Source organism: Alosa alosa, chromosome 4 (genome assembly GCF_017589495.1).
Source record: "Alosa alosa isolate M-15738 ecotype Scorff River chromosome 4, AALO_Geno_1.1, whole genome shotgun sequence".
Classification (NCBI taxonomy): Eukaryota; Metazoa; Chordata; class Actinopteri; order Clupeiformes; family Clupeidae; genus Alosa; species Alosa alosa.
In genome coordinates, this window is record NC_063192.1 from 16917169 (window position 1) to 16942183 (window position 25015).

A 25015-nucleotide genomic window follows, 5' to 3' on the forward strand; every position below is an offset into this window, starting at 1 on the left:
AATAAATTAGGGATAGAAATATAACTTTTCCATGATATTCAAATTGTTTGAGGCCCACCTGTAGATGGAGGAAGTATGGAAAGAGTGAAGAGTGTGTGTGTGTGTGTGTAGGGAGGGGGGGCTATCATTGTCAACAAATAGACTAGTTCCTCATTTTTGGTGCATTCACTTTGTAAGCACATTGCTTTGGAACAACAGCGCTCTGGACATCTTCTGTTCTGTTCTGAAAGATGAGAGTCCTGCTCACTCTGCTTTTCTGTCTGAAATATGGTAAGATTCCTATTCAGTCCATGACTGGAATTACAAGTCCATTGCTTGTAGGTGATGCTCACTGTTTTACAGGTGTTTACTCAACAAGAGGCCAGCAGAGGACTGATGTGTCTGGACAAGTGCTCCTGCAGCTGCATTTTGATCCTTTCTACAATCAGCTTGGAAAAGCCTGCTGCAAGTCTTACTCGAGTGGATGCCGTGTGTTTTTGAATAACAGAGGATATGTCGATAATTTCTACAAGGATAGAATATCCCTGAGAGAGTTTGATGGGGGGATGGAGGTGAGGATATGGAATTTACAGAGAGGGGATGCTGGTTATTATAGATGCACCGTCCTTGGAGCCACAGGGACCCTCGTCTACAAGGACACTTATGTTGAGATTCTTGGTAAGAATATGTTCTTTAATGCATCAATGCTATACTGCTGTCATTTTATAAAATGCAATGAAACAATTAAACTTCTGAATTGATTAAGTGCTATTCTCTTGAAATGTTACTTGCACTGATGCACAGGTAAAGACTATGATGTCCTTGTGACCTGAAAGGTTGATATAAAAGAAGGATAGAGAAATGACTAACTTTTGTCTGACTCACATGGGGTTTCAGATGTCCAACTTGTTTTAATTGCTGCTGTGTTTGCTTGTATGTTGTGATTTACGTATTCCTCTTCAGACACAGTAGCCTGGCTAAGCCCACTTCCGCCTTCTCAACAGCCCCCCAACCAGCTCACAACTGCCAGAACTTTTCTCACCTCTGCTGTAGAGACTTCAGCTGTTCTCTCTAAGATTCATGAAAAGCCTCGGTAATCTTTTACATCACAAATACAACAATGCAATGTGCAATGATCTCAACAAAGTCAATGTCTTGAAAGTTTCATTGAAAATTAAATGCCAGCATTGGATTTTTTTTTCAAAGCCTCCGGAATTGTTGTGATTTACATCTACTGATCTGAGAGTACAGCACTATAAGAGGAAATAATGTGACAAAAATGTTTTTGTGTTGTTTCATTTTCTAGACTGACATGGAGAGAGGTTTTGTTAGTTGGTGCAGGATGCAGTTTGGTCCTGATGACTGTTATCTCTGTTGTAGTAGTAATGGCTGTCCTTCACCACAGAAAGAGACTAAAAGGTGACATATTTCACTTTGTGTATAACAGTTCGCAGCATCATAATGATAGTGTTGCTGTTCATCATGAGCATTTGTGTTCCTCCCAGGTCTGGATTAATTTCTTGTTAAATTGCTGTTGTTGTTGCCCATAATATGGCCTGTGTCACTATATAGTGTTCCTTAAATCTAGTTAATAATACAAAGTTTTCAGTGGTGCAATTTCCCTTTTCACAGACAAATATAGCGGAAAGCAAGATGACTCCACCGATCCCATGCTGTCTGTAAGTAACTATATTTGAATCTTCCCTGTCTGACTCATTCACATGTCTAGTGTGGAGCTATCATAAACAATGCAGACTAAATATTCTCATAGTTTCCATAGTTATCGCTTTAGTCAGCTGTCTCTGTATTGTTTAGGTGCAATGGTCAACTGTTTGAGATGGAATGCAGGAATGTAGTGAACCCTGAATGCTTTTCAATAAACCTAATTTGTTCATATTAAGAATCCTTTCTACCCTCACATATAGTACTTATAAAAAAGTAATCACCCCCCTGGGATATTTCCACTTTTACTGCTTTTATAAATCGATTCTTGATCAATTTAATTTGCCCTTTTTCACAATAATTTACAAAACGTCCCTCTTTAATGTCAAAGTGAACGCAGATTTCTACAAAGTAGAATTGTGTGAACAGCCCTTTTTATGTCCAGCCACAGATTGTATAGGATTGAGGTCTGGGCTTTGACTCCGCCACTCCAGAACATTCACTTTGATGTCTTGAAACCATTTCTGTGTAGTTTTCGCTGTAGCCTCAGCTCATTGTCTTGCTGGAGAGTAAATCTTCTCCTAAGTCGAAGTTTTCTTGCAGACTGAATCAGATTGTCCTCCAGGATTTCCATAGATTTTGCTTAATTCATTTTACTTTTAACTTAACAAGCCTTCCAGGGCCTGCTGTTAAGAAGTATCCACACAGCATGATGCTACCCCCACCATGCTTCAAATAAGGGATGGTGCATTTTTGGTGATGTGCAGTGTGCAGTGAAGAACTTGGGTAAAAGTTGCTGTAGTTTCTCCCATCTCAGCTGCTGAAGCTTTTAACTTCTTCAGAGTTTTGCCTTGTGTCTTCTTCATAGGTGCCTTGGTGCCCCCCCACCACCAACACCACCATTCTTCTTCTTGAATGGTCACTCAGTTTGTGGTGACAGCCTGCTATAGGCAGATTTGCACATTTGCCATATTCCTAATGATGGATTTCACTGAACTCATGGCCGGCAGAAGGCATGGCCAATCCCGGCAATTGCCCAGAGCGCCAAACCACCAGGGGCACCGCAGCGTGGCGAACTATAGGCTACTAACATTGAAAACACATTGATTGTCAAATAATATGCCACAATTAATTTTCAGTGATATTGGTAAAATACCCGTCATGAATGAGACGTTCAAAGCCTAGTGCCTCAGAATAAAGAAAAGTGCACAGTTTGAAAAGTTGTTCCAAAAACTTTTCTCCCACATTTGATGAGGGTGCTGATCTTCAGCCTGAATCGCCAGGGTTGCAAGCAGTGGGAGGCGACCATGTAAATGTAAGGTAAAAACATCTCACGATGTCACCAAATCAGTGGGAGCCCTGAGCTCGTTTCCCCGCAATAAGATGCGGGGGTGATATGAGACAGCGACACCCGAAGTGCGTTCCTATGTCATGTTTAAATGCACACAGACGGCATCATATTCAATAGGTAGCCTGATTTCTGTATAGCCTGCAATAATAATATGTTTATGTAACTAAAAAGCCTAATTGCTTAATTGTAGGCTACAGTTTTTTTTTTCTGTGAGCCCAGATGCAATTGTCCCACATTTTATTATTTTCCTGCACGGTCCAGGTAGCGCTGGAAAGTAGCAACATTGAGCGCAGCCCCAATCTGCACGCTGTAGCCAGGGGCTTCTGCGAAGGTAGCACGCAGTCGAAAACTGACACTCAGTGAACATGGGGGCGACATATTCCTATTATGCCTAGGGCGCAGGATTGTCTTGTGCCAGCCCTGCCTGAACGCCAGGGGATGTTCAGTGACTTGAACATTTTGTTGTATCCATCCCCTCACTTATGCTTTTTAATAACCTTTTCTTTGAGTTGTTTGGAGTGTTCTTTTGTCTCCATGGTGGAATTATAACCAAGAACACTGATTGACCAGTAACTGGACCTTCCAGACGCAGGTGTCTGTATATTACTATACTATACACATTCACTGCACTCAGGCGATCTCCATTTCAGAAACTGTGAGACTATTAGCACCAGTTGGCTAGATGACTGTTGATTTAGGTCAGGGCGGAATATTTATGCAATCGCTTGTTTTGCATTACCGGTATATATATATTTTTTTATTAATTAACATTACTTTTTAGAATTTTGCTTTCACTTTGACATTAAAGAGGGGATTTTTGTAAATTAATGTAAAAAGGTAAAGCAATAAAAGGGGAAATATTCAAGGCGGGTGAATACTTTTTATAGGCACTGTAGCCTATGTTACATGTATATATGGTATAATGGTGCATTTCTTGAAAAAATGTCCTTTAAAGCACACCAGTGAAGAAGTGACCCCAATCATCTACACTGTGGTTGACTTCAAGCCTTATGAAGAAACCAGTGAGCTCTATGCAAATGTATGTATGCATAGCCCAAGAACAACCAGGACGAAAACACCACTGGAACCCCTGGATATGGTTGAATATTCCACTGTAGCAAGAAGTCTTTGACAGACTCTTCAATTCACTATAGAGATTAATGCTTGGTACCATGCTTCTTTGACAGATGACTGTTGTGACATTGTGAACGGATGGTTCATTTGTGTTGCAACATTGGATTTTACCTGAATATTGTGCTCTAACCTAACTGTATACTGTGTATATTAAACACTGGATCACAGTTTTTTCCCATTGTTGTATTTATTTTTATTTTTTTATTTTGGACATTTCATTATGCTCACAGTTTCATTTTACAGTACGATAGCATTTATGCAACTGAAGCAAAAGCCACCATATTGTTATGTCTGTCAAAGATAGTGTAAAACTGTCTGATGAAAACGTCTCCCAGGATCCAGAGCTGTTGAGTACCACCATTACCAAAGCCAGCAGTACAGCCACTGTTTCTCTGTAAAAACACAAATCATGGTGCTCATTTAAACATTGAGTGAAAATTTGGGATGACATTTATTCCACCACTAGCTATAATATGCTCATAGCATTGTGTGCACCTACCTGAAACACATAGGCAGAAGCTGGGAGAGTGAAAGCATGTCCGTTGATATTGAAGGTGACCTCAGGCATGTTCTCGATGTTTTCACAGGACACAAGAGCCTGTTGGAAGGACAACACACACAAGTTAGTACTGTTAAGAAATGTTTTTGAAAATGTAGACAAATTTGGGAATGTAATTTGTTTACATTCCACCAAACCTTGTTTTTTCCACCAGTCATTAACACAGTCAAAGTCATATTGCGTAATACTTACATCACCATATTGGTCAGTGGTGGCTCCAACCCAGGCATTCATGTTGCTGATGTCACTGGAAGGTCCAACAATGAGGGAGGTTCCAGTGTCAACAATGGCCTGACATCCATCAGCACAAGCCACATTTCCATTGATGGTGATACTGTAATGGCGCAACAAGATGATGTCATATGGGAAAAGCAGATCAATACATGTCTCAGTGTGTGCATCTGGTTGTGGGTTGGACTTACCTGTCCAGCTCGATCTGCCAGTAGGTCTCTGAGGTCAGAGGAACCCAGGTGAAGCTGCCTGTGTAGAACTGAGAGTCAATCTCACCAAAGAGCACCACGCTACCTGACTCGCTGTCCCTGGAACAACAACAGATAAGGAAAGTTAGTTCAACATACAAGAAATTAAGTTAATTCATTTTGGACTTTTGAGGGTTGTACATGGTCGACTCACCCACTCAGGTAGACAGAGAAGAGGTCCTGGGAGACCAGGCCTTGTCTCATCATGTTGTCGAAGACAGGGGTGGCTCCAGCGGAAGCAATTGAAGGGAAGGCAAGACCCAGGATTCCATCAGGCTCCATGTGTTCCATGAACTGGGCCTCACTTTCACTCAAACCAAAGATCTGGTTGCTCACAGTGATTCCACCCACCTTGAATATCAATCAAATAGCCATAGTACTGATTTTTCTACCACAATTCTGGCTGCTCAATCAAAACAGTTCAATTGATTCATAATGACCTCCAGAGTGTCGTAACCCAGAATTCCAGTCATGCTGCCAGTCCCGTAGCGGATCCGAAGACTCTGTTGAGTGCCCTGGTAGGTGCTGGAAATGTCAGGGTTGAACTGGCGATGGTTATCTGAATAAGTGGGGCATTTTTGTGCCAATTAAAAGAGACAGTGATCAAGCCATTTTAATGAAGAGTATGTTGGACATAGTTTAAGGCCTAAACGGGTAGCAGTGGCACAACCCCCCATCAGCCATACTCACTGCAAGCGGCACTGTTGCAGTACACAGAGGGCACCCACAGGTTGGAGGAGCCAGTGTCAAAGACAACACTGAAGGACTGGGGGGGAGTTCCCAGGGAGATGACACCATAGTAAGACAGCTGAAATTAAGAAAAAAGACCAGAGTTGTAAATTATAATGAAATTGACCAGAACTTGATGACATTATTGACCGTCTGTTGTGTCGCCATAAACACTAGGTCAGATTCAAGACTCCTATCCTCAGTGGTTCCTCCGTGGTGGAATGAGTGGCCCAGTGCTCTGCGTTCCTGCGATAGTTTTGGGTCTTTCAAGAGGGGTCTAAAGATGTATCTGTTCATCTTACACTTAATTAATTAAAGGGATATTCCACCATTTGGGGAATTACACTCATTTTCAACCTCCCCTTGAGTTAAACAATTGATTTTTACCTTTCTCGAGTTCATCCAGCCATTCTCTGAGTCTGGTGATAACACTTTTAGCTCCAGCCTAGCATAGATAATTGAATCGGATTATACCATTAGCATCTCGCCTGCTAGCATCACGTTTAAAAGTGACTAAGATTTCCTATTTAAAACTTGTCTCCTCTCAATTTAGAAAGTATAATAAGACCAACAGAAAATGAAACGTAGCGATTTTCTAGGCTGATTTGACATGGAACTATACTCTCATTCAGGCGTAATAATCCAGTCACTAACCAATTAGTCTGCTGCAGCTCAACCTTGTTGCTGGAATTTAGCTTACGGGACTATTTTCAGGTGCTGCATGATATCATTGTGCTGCTGTGCCCTTGGTGTTTAGTGAGAGTAGTTCCATGTCAAATCAGCCTAGAAAATCGCCACATTTAATTTTCCGTTTGTCTTATTACACTTTCTGACTTGAGAGGAAACAAGTTTTAAATAGGAAAATTGCCGGAAATCTTAGTCACTTTTAAACGTGATGCTAGCAGGTGAGAATCTAATGGTCTAATCAGACTCAAGAACTTCACACAGACAGACTTCAAATCCTTCATTTGTTCCTGTTCTAATAAGAAAAATATGGATCCAACGAGCTAGCTGGACTGGCAGTATATTCGTCTTGTTAGCGCTCTACTACCTAGAGTCCTTCACTTACATCGGCATCATTGGTCATGCTCTGAACACCATCCTGCTGCTGCTGGAACTTGACCATGGGCTGGTATGGGAACTTTTTCCTGTACTCCTCCCAAAGACCCTTTTCCTGCAGTTTCTGCCGGGCTGTCTTATGCTTGATCATGGGCACCCTGAAACACACACATCCATACAGACACACACCCACACCCACACATAAACACATACAGTAAACACACACACACACACACACACACACAGTAAACACACACACACACACACACACACACACACACACACACACACACACACACACACACACACACACACACACACACACAAGGAATTAGGTATGACCACACCTATTTGTGGAGTCCAAAGGAGAAGACCCAATAGGGGTCTATGTATGAAACTCACCGAATACACTCGGAGAAAGCCACCAGGGCACACAGAGCCAAAGCCCACTGCATCATGCTCACTCAGGTGACTTGGACCCAGCGAAGAAACTCTAACATGTGTGAAGATACTCCAACTCTGCCATTTATACCCAGGAAGAAAGATTAAGAAAAAAAAGTAAACCTATGAATAACATGCTAATGACTTATGATTATTTGTGTCAATATTGACCATAACCCACTCCTTTGTTTTTTTCAACTTATTGAGACTTTTCAAAATCTTCACTTAGGGGCACTTAGTTATTTTGGATGCACATGTAGTAATGTATCAATAGCTTCTACTTAGAAAATAGAAATAGAATCGTAATCCTACGAAGGGTTTCAACTGGTTTCACACCTTACAACAAGCATTTACCAAATGAAAGAATGAACCTTTGTGTGTCTTCCTGCTTGATCGAATGCTGTTGTTTGCTAATGGTTCAGTCAAATGATTAATTTTTCTGTGACTCACATGGGAGTTCAGACAAACTTCTGCTGATTACAGCTTTGAGTTTGTTTGCTTGCTTGCTAGCTTTCCAGACATAGTGGCCCATACCAGTGACAAAGTGCCCATTGAAGCAGATTTGTAATATCTGCAATATTATTATTTATTAATAATAATAATAATAATAATAATAATAAAATAATAATAAAAAAGATTACTGTACTGTTATCTCTGTAGTATGTCATTGTGGTCATTTTAGTCAAACATTGATCTCATAAAGTCACACACCCTCTTCCCTACAATATTGGTTTCTTCCCTATTTTGCAGGGTCACGCTGTCTGATCATATTTTCTTTGGTAACTGCTAGTCAGAATCCACATGGCCGTACCATTACGCTCATATCTGTGCATATGCACTGTTGATAAATGAGGATTCTGGTGCGTCTGAGGTTTTGGGCGTAGCTGTAATTGGGTATTTTTAAAGTGAAATGGTTAAGTATAAGTATAAGTATATAAGTATAAGTATATATACTTTTTTGATCCTGTGAGGGAAATTTGGTCTCTGCATTTAACCCAATCGGTGAATTAGTGAAACACAAACAGCACACAGTGAACAAACAGTGAGGTGAAGCACACACTAATCCTGGCGCAGTGAGCTGCCTGCTTCAGCGGCGGCGCTCGGGGAGCAGTGAGGGGTTAGGTTAGGTGCCTTGCTCAAGGGCACTTCAGCCGCGGCCCACTGGTCGGGGCTCGAACCGGCAACCCTCCGGTTACAAGTCCGGAGTTTACATACTCAATTGAATGGATGTCAAACATTACTAGCAGTGCTAGAAACCAAAGAAAATATTGTCAGAGTGTTACGCCGGTGATATATTATTTAGTAAATAACAGTAGGCAAATGCACAGAGAACTCTGTTGATCACCAATGTATGGGGAATTAGCGCCAACAAAGACTTTTCTTGGAACTAAACTCCTGTGTACAGGAATGGATTACTGAATGGGCACACCGGGCCAAGGCTCAGGGGGGCCTGAACTGGACAAATAGTAATTCATAAATTCTGCCAGTTTTTTTTTTTAGTTATGAGAATAACTGTAAATAACTGAGAATCTGTAAATAAGTTTACAGTATAGCTATTTACCCTAATCGAAAGTGAGAGATTACTACTAAAACTGATTATATAAAGTTGAATATTTTCCCCAAAGTCTTTGAATTATGTCAAATTTAAAATAATTGCATGAGTATTAGTATTTATGCCCCCAGACACCCACCCCTCAGCTCCGTGTCCACCGGCAATGTGGTTTGCACCCTCTCACCAGCCCTTCAACCAGCTTACAATCATCAGAACTTTCCCCACCTCTGCTGTAAGGACTTAGCTGATCTCTCTGACATTCACGTGGCAGATGTTTTGTGTCATTTTATTTCTTAGACTCACATGAGAAGTAGCTTTGTAGTAGGAGCAGGATTCAGTTTGGTCCTGGTTACTGTCATCTCTGTTGTAGTAGTAATGGTTTCACCACAGAAACAAGACTGAAAGGTAACATATTTAATTTTGTGTGCAACAGTTTGCAGCATCATAATGATGCTTGTTGTTCATGAGAATTTGTTGTGTTACATAAGTCTGTTGGGCTTTCTGCCTCTCTTTGCACTGTATTGTATTTATTTTATCTTTTTCATCTAACATAGTCTAAATTTCTGCAAGATAATACAAATCCTAAAATCGAAGTCAAGGTTGAGCTTAGTGTACTCTTTAAGATCATTATGATGGTGATACATCTGGCAGTATAAATTGTTAATTTCTTGTTAAATTGTTGAAAGAATGGCCTGTAATTGTGCCTATATCACCTTGTGTTCCTTAAAACAAGTTAATAATATGTGTTTAGTGGTGTTGCATTCCTTTTCCTTTTAATAGACAAATGTAGAAGCCAGATGTCTGTAAGTAACTATATTTGAATCTTCCCTGTCTGACTCAGAGTCACATGTCTTGTGTGGAACAATCATAAAATAATGCAGACTAAATATTCTCATTTTGTTTCCATAGTTGAATCTTTATTCATCCATGTCTATGTTGTTCAGGTGTACTGGTAAAATGTTTTGATATTATACAGAACTAGAAAATGTAATTTCGAGGAAATTACCAGTGCATGAAAATATAAACATACTGTATATTAACATAAAATGCCAAACAAACTTTTATTTGGAAACAGTTGGCAGGAGTCATAGTTGATAACAACTGACAGTTGAAATGGCTGAACAGTTAAATAGTTGAGTAGTTTAAATGGTTAAATTATTTAATAGTGAATTATTGTAGTGAGGACATTTATTTTGAAACAGTTGTGGGCAGAGGAAATAGTAGTCTTAAGAGAGCCAGATTGTATGCTTAAAGCCTGAGACAGAGTATATAGTTTAAAAGTTAAATGTAGATAGTGAAATGGATGTTGATAGACAGAAAGTTGAATGGATGTTGATAGGCAGATTGTTTAATGGATGTTGATGGATAGTTTAATGGGTGGATGAGTGAATGGTTTGAAGAGGATGAATGGATAGAAAGTTGGATGGAATGTGCCTTATATCCTTGTAGAATGGAGAGACACAGAGAGAGTTGGCCTAGTTAAGCAGAAAGCAGTTGATACAGGTGCAATCAGTTTAACTGGCCCTTTGATGGGTCCTAATAGTGAGCAGCTGGAAGTTGATACAGGTGCAAATCAAGTTAATTAGTCCATTGTGATGTCATAGTGCTAATGCAAAGTCTATAGGGAAAAATAAGCTTGTTTTTTATTAATATCTCAAAAAGTATAAAGTTTACAAAAGTGAAAAATACATTCCCCACGTGTCCTTTTCAAGACCTACATTACAAAGTTTGAACGAAGTTTATACGTTAAATGGTTAAAGCTGAATTAGACGCAGAAATTTGGTGGGAAGAATAAGAAGAAGAAGAAGAAGAAGAAGAAGACCTTGGATAACAGAACAGTGCATTTTCATGCACTGTGATAAGAAGAAGAATACTTCGGATAACAGAACAGTGCATTTTCATGCACTGTAATAAACTGTGGAAAATCTCTTGCCTACAGCACAATGAATTTAAACCTCTTCAGTCAGACTCTTAACTTGTAATTGTTTGGTCTCTTTGTCCCCCTCTACCGGAACCGATGTTGTTGGCCTGTTGAGTCTCCACCCTTTCTCTGTCTGAGTCTCCACCCTTCCTCTGTCTGCTCCTGGTCCCTGCCTCTCTCTACCAGTTTCCTGGCTCCTCTCGTCAGTCACCCCTTCAATTTACTTCAGCTGGAAGTTTTAACACGCAACTGTGGACTTGATTAGTTCTCAACTGTGGACTTGATTAGTTCGTAACTTTCGTTCAGCTGACGCTGGTGCTGCCATCTGACTGGGATCATCCAGAACCGTACAATAATACAATTATTCCACCTATGAGCCTATTAGTAACAAAGTTCAATCTAGTCATATACACAGTAAAAATGTTTTAATGTAACCTAGGCCTAGTATCCTAGTAATGTTATGTGGGAATTGCAAGAGAATGAGTGAAACGAGTTACTTTAACCACGGAAGTGCGTACATGTCATTTATTAAAATGGTAGGAACATTCTAAATCAAAGACGGCGCTGTCCATCATAAAAACAGCATGGAGTTAAACCATAATTTAGTCCCAGAAATGTAAAGGGACAGCGATCACTCAAGACAGGCCCACACCACAACTGAGTGATGAATGTGCTTTTGAATAGCCTACAAAACACTGCATTTGGATGACAACTGTGTGTAGAACCATGCTAATCTAGTTAATGGTGAATTAAGTATATAACTTTCACATTTAAAGCATTTAATGGCCTAATGAAAGCTTGATCACTCAGTTAAAGTGTTCTCATAAAAGCAGCAGGCCTACAGAATATTCCAAATAGGTTAGTTTCCTTTCACAGTGACAGAAATGTCACTTCTACTGCAACATATGAGTTTAAACCATGTTACATTTGAAAGCATCTAGCTAATGACAGGAGGTTTCAGGGGGGGAAAGAGCACAAACTCTTTAACCTAACTGATTCAAGAGTCAATGTTCAGTATTTGGCCTATAACTAGATGTACCGCAGAGCGGTACAAAATATGACCGCCGCTCAGTCCTGTACATCCATTCCGCGAAAATAAATCATGTTAATGAATTTGTCTCCATCTTCTACTCCATCCCCCACTCTTGAAACTTTTGTCTACATGCTTGTTTGAATGTGTGTTTATGGCCGCATTACACAAAGTAGCCTACTGGCTGCAAAGGTGAATAGATTTGTAGCACTTGCCAAAAAATTTGTAGCATTGTTATAAAACCTTTAAAATGTCTAAACAATCACAAGTAGGGCAGTTCATCACAGTCCATCCATTGCAACTGGACTGATGAAAGGTACACCTCTAGGCTACATTGTATTTGGGAAAAGCAGAATGTAGCAGCCTAATGTATTTATTTATTTATTATTATTAAACAAAACAATCCCTGTCAGTTCCATGCAGTTTTCAACAGCTATCAAGAAGAGAGGTCATGTCATGGATTTTTGTGAATGTTTCTTCTTCTACATATGCATAAGTTTAGTCATCTAGTTCATATGATATTCAGCTTTATTGTCAATGCACAAATTAAATACCAGTAGTCTAAAACAAAATGCTGTTTTACCCAGTGGTGCAAATAACTGACATGTCCAAAAGGGCCTTCATGAAATGCGTTGCTAGACTGTTCATACCCATTTTAACGGGCCAAATTGAAGAGCTACTGTCCATCATTGTTTGTGCAAATAATATGCTGATTCATGTTCCCTTGCATTTTGCAACTACAAAACTGGGTCACCCATCTTTTGTATTAATGAAAACAGCAAAAAATCAAAGTGGCTTGTTTGATTGTTGATTTCTGTCGCCATATAACGTTCTCTTTCGTTCCATAGCTCTGTCAACATTGAACAATGAAAATAAGGGAGATTTCCCGGGTTTCTCACGCGAAAATAACGGAAAATGTCAACATTCGTCCCCATTAACGTTGGAAGGGTTGGAGCAACAAAGTAGCCTACTTTATTCACGCCTAACAGCCTATATCCATTTGGTCAACTTTATCCAGCCCTAAAAAAGATAAATTTAACTTTGGTTTACTTGTATAGCCTAACTTTAAACAGTGTGCTTAACATAAAGCATACTTGTGCTTCATCCACACATCCAGCTCCTAACGTTTTGACAAGCATTTCTACCAATTAACCTTGTTCCTGCCCATCTCTAGCTTTATTGTCTCCATCCTTTCTGTTTTTTTTTGTTTGCAAAAAAATATATAGTATTTATTGGTAACCAGCAACAAGTGCAATTTGTTAATCGCTGTTATTCTCTCTCCTGCCAACAAAAATGTGTTACGTTCCAAGTAGCAGTGCGTAATTCTGCTTCATAAAGTTGAACAAATACATTTGGTCATATAAATAGCCAGTTTATGGTCTACAGTGTAGTTGGTAAGTTATGGTAGGCCAACTTGGAGTGAATATAGAGGGGAATTTTTTGTCTAAGTAGCCTGGCAGGTGCGCACGTAGGCATAGCCTACGGCCGAACACTGCAAGCGCTAATAAATCGTGCTCTCACGACAACCACGTCGTTAACTTAAGGCCTAGGTTAACATCCCTCTGAGTTCGCATTCAAGCAAGCAAAACGATGATTTGAATACATCTGTTTCACTGGAAGGGCAAGGTGTAACAACAGGACAAAACAGAGACAGGCCCCAGATAGCAAGGTGACATTGATATGATGTTGATTTTCCATCCAAATCATCATTTTGGTTGAGATTGAAATCTCAATGGTAAATAGACATTGAATCAGCATTACAATCCTGACAAAACCCCGACAGTGCATGAGCATAGATAGAGAGACATCGAAACAACATTGGTTTATAGTTTATATTGCCATAATCGATAGAGCATCGATACATAGTTCAGTAAAAGATATTGAAAAGTCATGGATGTATGGTTTACTGGGAAATTTTGACGTGGTGATTGAAAAGTAGTGGATTTTTAGTTGACCGTTGCGACGACGCTTGAACTGTCCGGGCGGGAGATCATTTTGAGCAACGGTTCAGTCAGACCAACCGTGTTCAGCTCTCTGTCAAGTTCACCGCTCCACCTTAATGGTAAGCAAGCATTTATTTATCTAACGATAATGTTTCAATGTGAAATTGTACTGCATTAAATTCGGGCATGTTTACAGTCTATGTACATCGTAGCCTACTGTCTAACTTACAAACTCATTCATGCTTGAGTCAACTTAGGCTAGCTACGTTATCGTTGCTGGTCAAATTAATGTTTTTACGTTAACGTTAGCAGTTCATCATAATGTTATGTTAACGTTAACGCTTTCGCAGTCTGATTTATAATTAGGCCTTCCTTAACGTTAGTTGTCAGTAAGTTAGAGTTTATTATATTCATATGATTTACATAAAATGTTTGTTGAGTTTAAACTTTTACTGTCAAAATGATAGGCTGAAGATGATGTGCTGCTGGCTAACGTGGACCATTACTTACCAGCTAGCTAGCCTAAGTTGACTCAAGCACAGGCTCGGACTGGTAATCTGTACAACCAGGCAAATGCCCGGTGGGCCGGTCCATATGTGGGCCGGTGACCTCGGGATTTTTTTAAAGTTATTTAGCCTATTTGCGGCCCGTCATGTAGACCTAGGCTTAGCCTATAAATGCAGTTGCATCCATTTGGATTGGGGGGTGACAGGTCAATCATTTTGGCCTCTTCATGACAGGTTCAGTGTGTGTTACGATCGCGCCCCCTGCCCCACCCCTCAAGTGGATTTGTCCAAGCAGCCGCTTGGTTTGTGGGGAAAATAGCTTACGAGTCCATGCATGGTAGCCTAGGCTATATAAGTGCCCTCCGCTGGCTGGTGTTCACATCATCGCAGTTTAACCGTAAACAGCAATCAGAGGTGTCTAATTTTATTCCATAAATATATTGTTTTCATAGACGTAAGTTGCACGCGCTACGAAGAGCTTCCATTTACTGCACCATGTAGGCTACTGTAGTGCGGTTTGTCTGTCAATATAAAAAAATCTCCGGGTACCTACAATTTTCGCACAACTTGGTGGAAAAGTGTAGCACAGGTTAAAGAAAACCTATTCATGTTTGGACTCAAAAGGAACTTCAAAGTATTTCCCATATAGTAGCCTTTTAGCTCACAACAACAATGAAAGTTGAACTTGGAAAGTGGAAGTCTCTCCACCGAGTGTTACATTAGATGCACAATCAATCTCGATGCGTAAAAAAAGTCTCAACTGGTAGGTTAGTAACTAAGGTAGCCTAATTTTGCAAAATGTCATGACGGCACACAAACTTGGGCAAAAACGTTTAGTATACACTTGTGGTGATAGCCTACAGTTAATGTGAATCGCTGACTACAACCAATGTAGAAGATTTGCACCAAATAGGCCTAAAGGCTGTGGTTGTGTTTCTACAACATGTTGGCACAAATCGTAATTTCTGTCAACTATGACGATCTCCATGCATGTTCAGTAGCCTATATTTTTCATTTAGTCAAACAGTGACATGTGGTTTAATCAGTGTTGGGCAAGTTACTTAAAAATCGTAATATATTATGTATTACTTATTACTGTCATTTCAAAGTAATTCATTACATTATAATATTACTGTCTCTGAATTGTAAGGCATTACACTATTGTATTACTTTTAAGTTACTTTTACCAAAATATCTAGAAATATGGATTTGTAATTCTAAATGCAGTTTATTATGCTTAATGTAGCTCATTGCACTTCTAATGGAGGGTGATGTGGTACAACATAATGACTGAGCTAGGCTTAAGGCTACAGTAGAATGCAATAGGTGCAGTGATGGCTCATGATGCAATACAAGGAACAATCATAGCCAGAATTTTGTTTAAAGAAGACAAAAGGTCAAAGTCTGGTCAATTGTGATAGAAATGCTGTAACTTTAGGCTGAGGCCTACTCATTAAAATCAACAGAGAGCCCACTACCTGTATATTGTAACCCAAAACTTAAAGACATGTCAAGATAGGCTACACAGTGCAGCTACTGGCCATTTTGGTGCCCTAACTGATGAAATACAGTATTAACCTAAGTATGTCATCATATGGCCAACTATAAAGATGTAATCTGCCTGTTCCCAGGGATGGGTAGTATTTCTGAAACATGTAATATGTGTTTCAAATGCAAAATAGTATTTTGTCATTTGTATTTTATTGGGTTGAAGGAAATGGCTCTGTATTTTGTATCAAAATACTTTATTGGTGTGTATTTTTGTATTTTAAAAATACTGCAAAATACTAAATGTGAAAAACACAAAAAAAGTAGATACTACAGACAGGTGTAATGAATAATTGGTAATTAGGCAACAATGGTTTATGTTTATCGCAATCAGCTAATGTGAGAACAGCTGTGTTCAACAACACTTACAGATTTTCAGTGACGGCTATTGCTGAAGCATCAGCCCTGGTCTGAAGCACTGGTGTGAAGTGGTACGCAAGTAAAGATGAGCAAGTTGACCTGTGCAAGTTCACATAAGGACACTGACAAAGGCAACCATGTCCCATTGTCTCCATGCCAATCTTCAACAGAAAAATGTCAGATATCTCAACCACAATGACATCTCAGCCATCACTGCACCTATTGCATTCTACTGTAGCCTTAAGCCTAGCTCAGTCATTATGTTGTACCACATCACCCTCCATTAGAAGTGCAATGAGCTGCATTGAGCATAATAAACTGCATTTAGAATTCCAAATCCATATTTCCAGATATTTTGGTAAAAGTAACTTTAAAGTAATACAATAGTAGTGTAATGCCTTACAATTCAGAGACAGTAATATTATAATGTAATGAATTACTTTGAATAAGTAATACATAATATATTACAATTTTGAAGTAACTTGCCCAACACTGATTAAACCACATGTCACTGCTTGACTAAATGAAAAATATAGGCTACTGAACATGCATGGAGATCGTCATAGTTGACAGAAATTACTATACTGATTATATAATAACCTATAGGTCCAAATCTAAATGTTTGGGTTCAGTTTATGAAATGTTGCTACAGCATGATACTGTGTGTTTGTTATTTATGGGGGGGAATCAGGGGGGGATTTTGGTATCGGTGGGCTTGTGTGTGTGTGTGTGGGGGGGGGGTCGTCGGTCCAGTAGTGGGCCAGTCCAGGAGAAAATTGCCAGGGTCGAATTTTGTTCCCAGTCCGACCCTGCTCAAGCGTGAATGAGTTTGTAAGTTAGGCTACGATGTACATAGACGGAATATGATTATTCTAAAGTTTCACTTGTAAGTAGCCTTCAGTTTAACATATTTATCTAACACTGTATATCTTTCTTCTATTTCTGTTAGGTGCCGCTTCACTCAACTGGATGGTCAGGCTGACTGCAACCGTGAGGGCCTACTGAATAGATGGCAGGGAAGCACAGCACACGGAATTTATAAATGAAGAAGAGTGAATAAATGCACTTGCTTTTCAAACTGATAACAAGTTGTCAATGGTTATTTATGCAAGCTTGTATAGCCTAAACCAGACATACCTAGGCCTAGCCAAATGTATCCTGGCTGTAGATAAAGCAGGGTATGAATTTCCCAATATTTTGCCAGATTTATAGTGGTTTACTGCGGTTTAATATGAATTGAAATACCATTGAAATCGCATTGATCTTTAATTTGGTTGTAATTTCAACATTGTTTCAATATTTATTTTAATTGAAATACAATTGAAATTCCGCTGGTCTATAGTTAATAAATCAACATTGTTTCAATATTAACTGAGGGTGCAAACTGATGTTAAATCAACATCGAAATCCGACATTGATTCAATGATTTATGGTTGACAATGTAATGTTGATTCTACATAGTTTCAATGCCCGTCTGCTATCTGGGGCCAGAATGCAGGACTAATGTTATGAGAGTATTACAGTAATATGGGATATTCTCCGGGAAAATATTAAAACGGCAAGACAGCGGGGAAACATTAAAATGATAAACCCGGAAAAAGTTGTCATGTTAGGTATTTTTCGGTCCCTGTGATTATTTGTTAAATTGTGCAAACGGCCTTTTCAAGTGAGAAGGAAAGAGTGTAGCAAGCTCCCAAATTGACGCTCATCTGAGAAATCGAGTTTTGGATAATGTTCAGCTTCGGCGGCTTTAGCTACAATGACTGAGGAAGCCTAGAGATGAGTCCATAGCAACAAGTTCATGTGTTGAATTTGTTATTACCCAGTGTGCTTTGTTGAATGGTCTCAATGCTTTATTGTTTTATTTCATGTGAATACTTACTAGAGGAGTAACTTTTCAAGTAGGCTAATGCAGTTGCAGGAAGTGTGCATTTCGTTTCCATGCTTATTGTGTTTCCACAACAATGTTAGTGAGTAAATCTACTGAAATGGCCACCATCTTGGTGAAGTGTGATGTGTAAGATCAGAAAGCAGAGGTTGGTTTTAAGGTGGTAGCATATGTTGATGAGTTTTTTTTCCGCGTAAGAGCGTGGGTGGAAGACATTGACAATTGGCCAGGGAGGGTCATATAATTTTTGAAAATACTGCTGGAGGGTCGTTGAAAATTATATAGCAGGCAGGGAAGGGTCATGCAACTTTTGATCGAAGCTCTCAAAATCCCTCCGGTGATCCCGTTTATAAATAACGAACAGTCCCTTAGTCTGGCTCTCGCCAGACCAAGCTCAATCTTTTAAGAAATCGAAAAGGAATTGCCGGCAGATCAGGCTGAATTCACCCAGCCTAGTCCATGGTAGGTGCCCGATAGAAATATTGTTTAATTTTGCGATTGAGATATCCATCCACGTCATCGTAAGCGTCAGCCCTCGTTTCAGCCGTACTCGTGTAAGACGGACGCGGTCAAGACAAGCAAGTTTACCTGTGCAAGTTCACCGAGCACAGGCGCCGACAAAGGCAAAAATGTGCCATTCCACCATATCTGTTATCACCGGCCATCGCAGAAAACGGCATCATGCCAAAAGGGGCAGAAATCGCCTTAACCTCCAGCAACTTAAACGGTCCTTACCTACAGAAACCTCCTTCTCCATGGGCTTGTGGAACTGTCAATCCGCAGTCAACAAAACGGACTTCATAGCTGGCTATGCCAACCACCTTTCATTGGAACTCCTTGCTCTCACTGAGACTTGGATCAAACCAGAGAACACTGCCACCCCGGCTGCACTCTCCACTAACCTACACTATCCCACACCCCTCGCCTATCTGGACGAGGAGGCGGGACGGGCCTGCTGATCTCCAACAAATGGCAATTCACCCCGCTACTGCCTTCAAAGAAATATGTCTCATTCGAATTCCATGCCATCACAGTGATCGCCCCAGCAAAACTCTACGTGCTGGTCATCTACCGCCCTCCAGGCCAACTAGGTGACTTTATGGACGAACTTGACACTCTGCTGTCCTCCATCCCTGAGCATGACTGTCCGCTTCTTGTTCTCGGTGATATGAACATCCATGTCAGCCTGACAGAACAGCCTCCGGCTCCTCAGCCGATGGTCACGCAACATCCGGAACCTGTCTCCAACGCACTTCTCCTCTGTGGTTGCCTCCGGTCTACCTCCACTCAACACCTTCTCCTCTCTGGAGGTTAATGAGGCCACAGACTCGCTCTGCTCCACACTGACCTGATTCAGTTCTAGACGAGCTGTGCCCTCTTACCACAAGGCCAGCTCGATCCAAACACTCTCTTCCATGGCTAAATGATACCCTCCGATCGCAAGAGCGCACTCAAACTCAGAGCCGCTGGAGAGGAAATGGCACAAATCCAAACTAACTGATGACCTCAAAAACTACCAGACACTCCTGACCTCCTTCTCAGCCAGCATCACTGCTGCTAAGACAGCTTTCTACAATGACAAAATCAACAGCTACAGACACTCAAAAACTTTTTCTCAACCTTCAAATCGCTACTCAACCCTCAGCTGCCTCCTCCTCCATCCAGCCTTACTGCAGATACCCTCGCCTCATTTTTTACAAACAAAGTGGCGGCAATCAGCAATCAATTCTCTACATGCCCACTCAACGCATCTGACTCAGATACCGCACTCCTACAACCTCTAGGGACTGCTGGAACATCTTTTCAGCATTCATGCCTCTCTCCGAGAGTGAAGTATCTAGACTCCTGACATGCAGCCGTCCTACCACATACCACATACGAGCCTACTTCAGTCCATCAGCCCGACCATCGCTCCAGCTATCACACATGTGATCAATGCCTCGCTAACCTCCGGCACATTTCCAACAGCGTTCAAAATGGCCCGGTAACACCGCATTACTTAAGAAAGCTTCTCTCAACCCTGCTCAAGTCGAGAACTACCGCCCTGTCTCACTCCTGCCTTTCCTATCCAAAGGCATTGAATCCAGCAGTCTCCAAACAGGTCTCTGACTTCCTTTCACAGAACAACCTTCTGGATCCAAATCAGTCTGGGTTCAAAAGCTGCCACTCTACCGAAACGGCTCTGCTGTCTGTAACAGAAGCCTTAAAGAAGCCAGGCGACCGCTTCGGTCATCAGTACTCATTCTGCTTGACTTATCGGCTGCCTTTGACACGGTTAATCACCGCATCCTTCTCTCTATACTCGCTAACATGGGAATCTCCGGTTCTGCTCTCTCCTGGTTTGAATCCTACCTCACAGGGCCTTCGTTTAACATTACATGCCGGTCATGCCGTTTAGCACTCTACAACATACGGAAAATCAGGACTTACTTGACTCAAGATGCTACCCAACTTCTGGTTCAGGCAATAGTCATCTCACGACTCGACTACTGCAATGCCCTCCTGACAGGTCTCCCAGCCTCGCGCAGTGAAACCACTTCAGATGATCCAGAAGCGGCGGGCGCCTGGTCTACAACCAACCCAAAAGGGCACATGTTACCCGCTGCTCATCCAGCTACACTGGCTACCTATGGCGGCCCGCATCAAATTCAAGGCTCTAACGCTTGCCTACAAAGTAGTCTCGGTTCTGCTCCCACCTACTTGAATGCCCTCATACAGACATACGCTACCTCCAGACCGCTGCAAGGCTCCTCAGGCGAATGGCGTCTAGCTCTACCACCCGAATGCGCTCAAGCCAATCCAAACTTTTCTCATCTGTTGTTCCTCGTTGGTGGAACACACTGCCAGTTCCTACAAGGGCAGGGACATCCTTCTCCATTTTCAAAAAACTCTTGAAGACCCAGCTCTTTAGAGAACATCTCCTCTCATAGCAACACTCACAACAAGTCTTACTGATCCTAGCACTCACCAGCCGTCTTAAACTGACAAGTAACTGTTAAAAACAGCACTCACTGATGTCCTAAAATTGTTGAGAATTGCTCTAAAACTTAAACTGTTTACCATGTTGTTAGTCGCTTTGGCTAAAAAAGCGTCAGCCAAATGTAATGTAATGTAATGTAATCTCCTGCTTTGTTTCGTCCTTTCTCCTTCCCTCCGGTTTAACTTTTTATTTTCGTGCAGTTGTTTAGGGTCCGGTTTACTCGTCGCCAATTCGTTGTGTCTTTTACTCCAACATAGTATATTAAAATAAAGGATTCAACTCGGAGGTAAAATGAACGTGACTTTACTTAGCTTCATCTGTAGACAATGTCACATATCAATGCACTGGCGGATAACCTATAGGTAAACTCAGTAGCTAGGGGAGTGGTTCCGCTGAAGTAAATAGATCCACTTTATATACTACAACGTTTACTTCGTAACAGGCTGAACAGGGTAAAAGGCTAATAGCCAAGACTAATTTGGCACGTACTGTAGGAGAGATAGCAAATACAGTAAGCAAATACAGTTAACAAACCATTTAGAAACTGCTTGCAGCATTCGTGAAGGTGTTTCTGCAGGTGGCTCCTCTTCTCATCTTGATCTGGGTCCGACTCTGGGTCGAAAATGTTGGGCTAGAGTGCGCCTCTGTATTCCGCATAGACAGTAAAAGAAATGGACGAACAGACTCCGTCGTTTTCAATGGGAGGGCACAGAGTCAAATAGAACGATTTTTCAGTTGGTCCCCCCAGTACTGCGCAGACTCACACTTATATTCGTGACGTTAGCCATCGAACTGAATCTTGTAACTCATATGATAGATACACAGAAATTCTTCTCACACTTCCTTCGCCTTCAAAGTCATCAAAGTTAAACATTTATTTATGTATTATTATTATTAATATCATCCTCACAAGTGATACCAAGTCGTGTTAATGTTGAAGCTACCACACATGATCATCTTCAAAAACAGTGATGGTAAAACAAAACAAAAAAGTTATAGCCTTGAAGCTAATCTTCTTTCCACTTTTCCGACCTACGATCAATCCATCGAAAACCTCTGAAATGATTATCGTTAGTGCCGTTTTTCATTAGGTTTACTTGCCTCTATGCAAGGCTTTACTTCAACATACAATGCTATAGGCTACATAGCTTTGTTCACGAGTTTCCGTGCTGGCTGGACTGAGCTTCTTATCCAAACAATACGGTTATCCCCCTACGGTGCGTTAGCTTCACTACAACCGGACATGCTAAACATTCTTCTTACGGGAACCTAACGTTACGGACGAGGTAGTCGACTCTTGTTTTGCCTTTTATTGTTTATGTAGATTACACAGAAGCTACAATATTGGCACAGGATATATGTTATATGAAGTTATGGTATTTCAAAAAAATCCTAAAATGAATGGGCTTCTATGGGGTTAGCAGAGAAGTGGTCCCTCCAGCTTACATTGATTCTTCTACTTCCGGGAATTCGCCTGCCCCCTTGGTATTCCGTCATTTTCACCCAAGCAGTGGAGGTTTTCACGTGAAGAAAACGAACAGCGTAAACATCTGACAGGTGGGGCGTGGCCAGCAGTAGCTTATTTGCATAAAAGTGACAGAGTCCTTAAATGGCTCATTCTGAAAGGGACTGAAGCTGGCAAGAATAGAGGCTGCAGAGATGTCTTTATGTGAGATTGATTTTGTGCAAAAAACTTGTTTTGTATAGCCCATAGACCTATTCTAACTTGTTTAAAAAGAGGTATAATATGTCTCCTTTAAGTCCACTTGATACTGTAAGCCATTGGTTCCCAAAGGAGATTTTATTTGGGTCGCCAGCATAGCCTAGTGCATACCTGTCAACACTCCCGTTTTCCCGGGTTCTCCCGTATTTCAAGGTCATCTCCCGGCACCCTCCCGTTTTGTTATTTCTCCCGGAAAACTCCCGTAATTTGCATGGCCATCAAACTTCATTTTAAAATCATTGATCTATTCATTTTTTCTATTAGTCTGACATCTCCCAGGTTGCCAGATTGTGTATGAAATACACCCTACACATACACGATCACTTAGTTTCACTCAATTTCAACCATTTTGTCATAGGCTAAAACCAGGCAACCCAAAACCCAAAAAAGCGGGTGCCGACTGCGCAGCCTGAGTCTCGTCGTGCAAGCGGGCTAGTTGAATGGCCTAGGCCTACTCCAGAACTAGCTGAAATTGTTGGGAATTTAATTGATTAACACATCACATAAACTGTTATTGAGTGTTGTTGATACACTGAACTTGTGCCCTCTGAACCAAATCTGACAGCTGCAGCTTTGGAGTTTTGGAAGTAGGCTGTAGCAAAGTCCTTTTAGGCAAGTCCCTCCACTCAGCGGCCATATACCAACGTTTTATGGGCACTCATCGGGCACAGTCTTTGGGTCGAACGGCGCGTGCGCAAGGCTTCACAACACCAATCTTGCTCCAGCGGCGAGATCACAACACATGATTGGCACGATGTCTTCACAACACACCATATGATTGGCTCAATGTATTCACATGTCGACGTTTTGCTGAGGAAGGGGTGGGATATGTGTAGACAACGGCCATATTGGCGTGACAAACTAGCCCCATGCATTTCTATGGAGTGCTGTGTCTCCTCATTAGAAAGTCTCTGGCTGTAGACAGGCAGCAACGACCGAAATGCAGTGTTGAAACACGTGTATGAAACGTATTAAATATGCAAACACAGATCCGGTATAAACACTGCCCCCCCAAAAAAAAAAAATCTCTCGTTTTTGGAAAGCTAAATGTTGACAGGTATGGCCTATTGACCATTTATGTTGTGTAATAAGCCTAGCATAGGGCCTACCTTATATAGTTTGTTAACAGTCACGGTTTTGTCATAACTCCTCTATGCATTTTTGCATTTAGAATAGCTCTGAAACCGGGGCTTAACACGTCGCAGCAGCCAGTCTTGCCGGATATCTCAATCGCAAAATTAAATAATATCTCTATCGGGTGCCTACCATGGACTATAGGCTGGGTGAACTCAGCCTGATCTGCCGGCTATTTCTTTTTCGATTTCTTAAAAGATTGAGCTTGGTCTGGTGAAAGCCAGACTAACCTTGGACCTCATAGTTGCAAAATGCAAGGGAACATGAATCAGCCTATTATTTGCACGAACAATAACGGACGGTAGCTCTTCAACTTGGCCCGTTAAAATGGGTATGAACAGTCTAGCAACGCATTTCATGAAGGCCCTTTTGGACATGTCAGTTATTTGCACCACTGGGTAAAACTACATTTTGTTTTAGACTACTGGTATTTAATTTGTGCATTGACAATAAAGCTGAATATCATATGAACTAGATGACTAAACTTATGCATATGTAGAAGAAGAAACATTCACAAAAATCCATGACATGACCTCTCTTCTTGATAGCTGTTGAAAACTGCATGGAACTGACAGGGATTGTTTTGTTTAATAATAAATAAATAAATACATTATGCTGCTACCTTCTGCTTTTCCCAAATACAATGTAGCCTACAGGTGTACCTTTCATCAGTCCAGTTGCAATGAATGGACTGTGATGAATTGCCCTACTTGTGATTGTTTAGAGATTTTAAAAGTTTTATAACAATGCTACAAATTTTTTGGCAAGTGCTACAAATCTATTCACCTTTGCTGGCGCCAGTGGCGACGACTTTGTGCGCCCACACACACACATTCAAACAAGCATACACAAAAGTTTCAAGAGTGGGGGATGGAGTAGAAGATGGAGACAAATTCATTAAAATGATTTATTTTCGCGGAATGGATGTACAGGACTGAGCGGCGGTCGTATTTTGTACCGCTATGCGGTACATCTAGTTTAGCCTATGATATTTGGCATTTTTGAATCCATGAAAATTAACCAAAATCTATAATTTC

The 25015-nt window shown here is 40.9% G+C and overlaps 1 protein-coding gene across 2 annotated transcripts; it reads right to left on the bottom strand.

Moving 5' to 3' along the window:
- Positions 1-4306: 4306 nt before the first annotated feature.
- Positions 4307-14442, bottom strand: LOC125293172 (pepsin A-like). Of its 2 annotated transcripts, none has more exons than XM_048240896.1 (10): positions 14350-14442; positions 7355-7471; positions 6963-7110; positions 5855-5972; positions 5605-5723; positions 5319-5515; positions 5108-5224; positions 4878-5019; positions 4626-4724; positions 4307-4518 (listed from the first exon to the last, which is right to left on the bottom strand). In XM_048240896.1, exons 2-10 carry the CDS (start codon positions 7408-7410, stop codon positions 4381-4383), a joined length of 1134 nt encoding a protein of 377 aa, XP_048096853.1. In that variant the 5' UTR covers positions 7411-7471; positions 14350-14442; the 3' UTR covers positions 4307-4380. The 2 variants fall into 2 exon arrangements, with proteins under 2 accessions (XP_048096853.1, XP_048096854.1); XM_048240897.1 differs by lacking the exon at positions 14350-14442 and adding an exon at positions 9249-9328.
- Positions 14443-25015: the final 10573 nt, after the last annotated feature.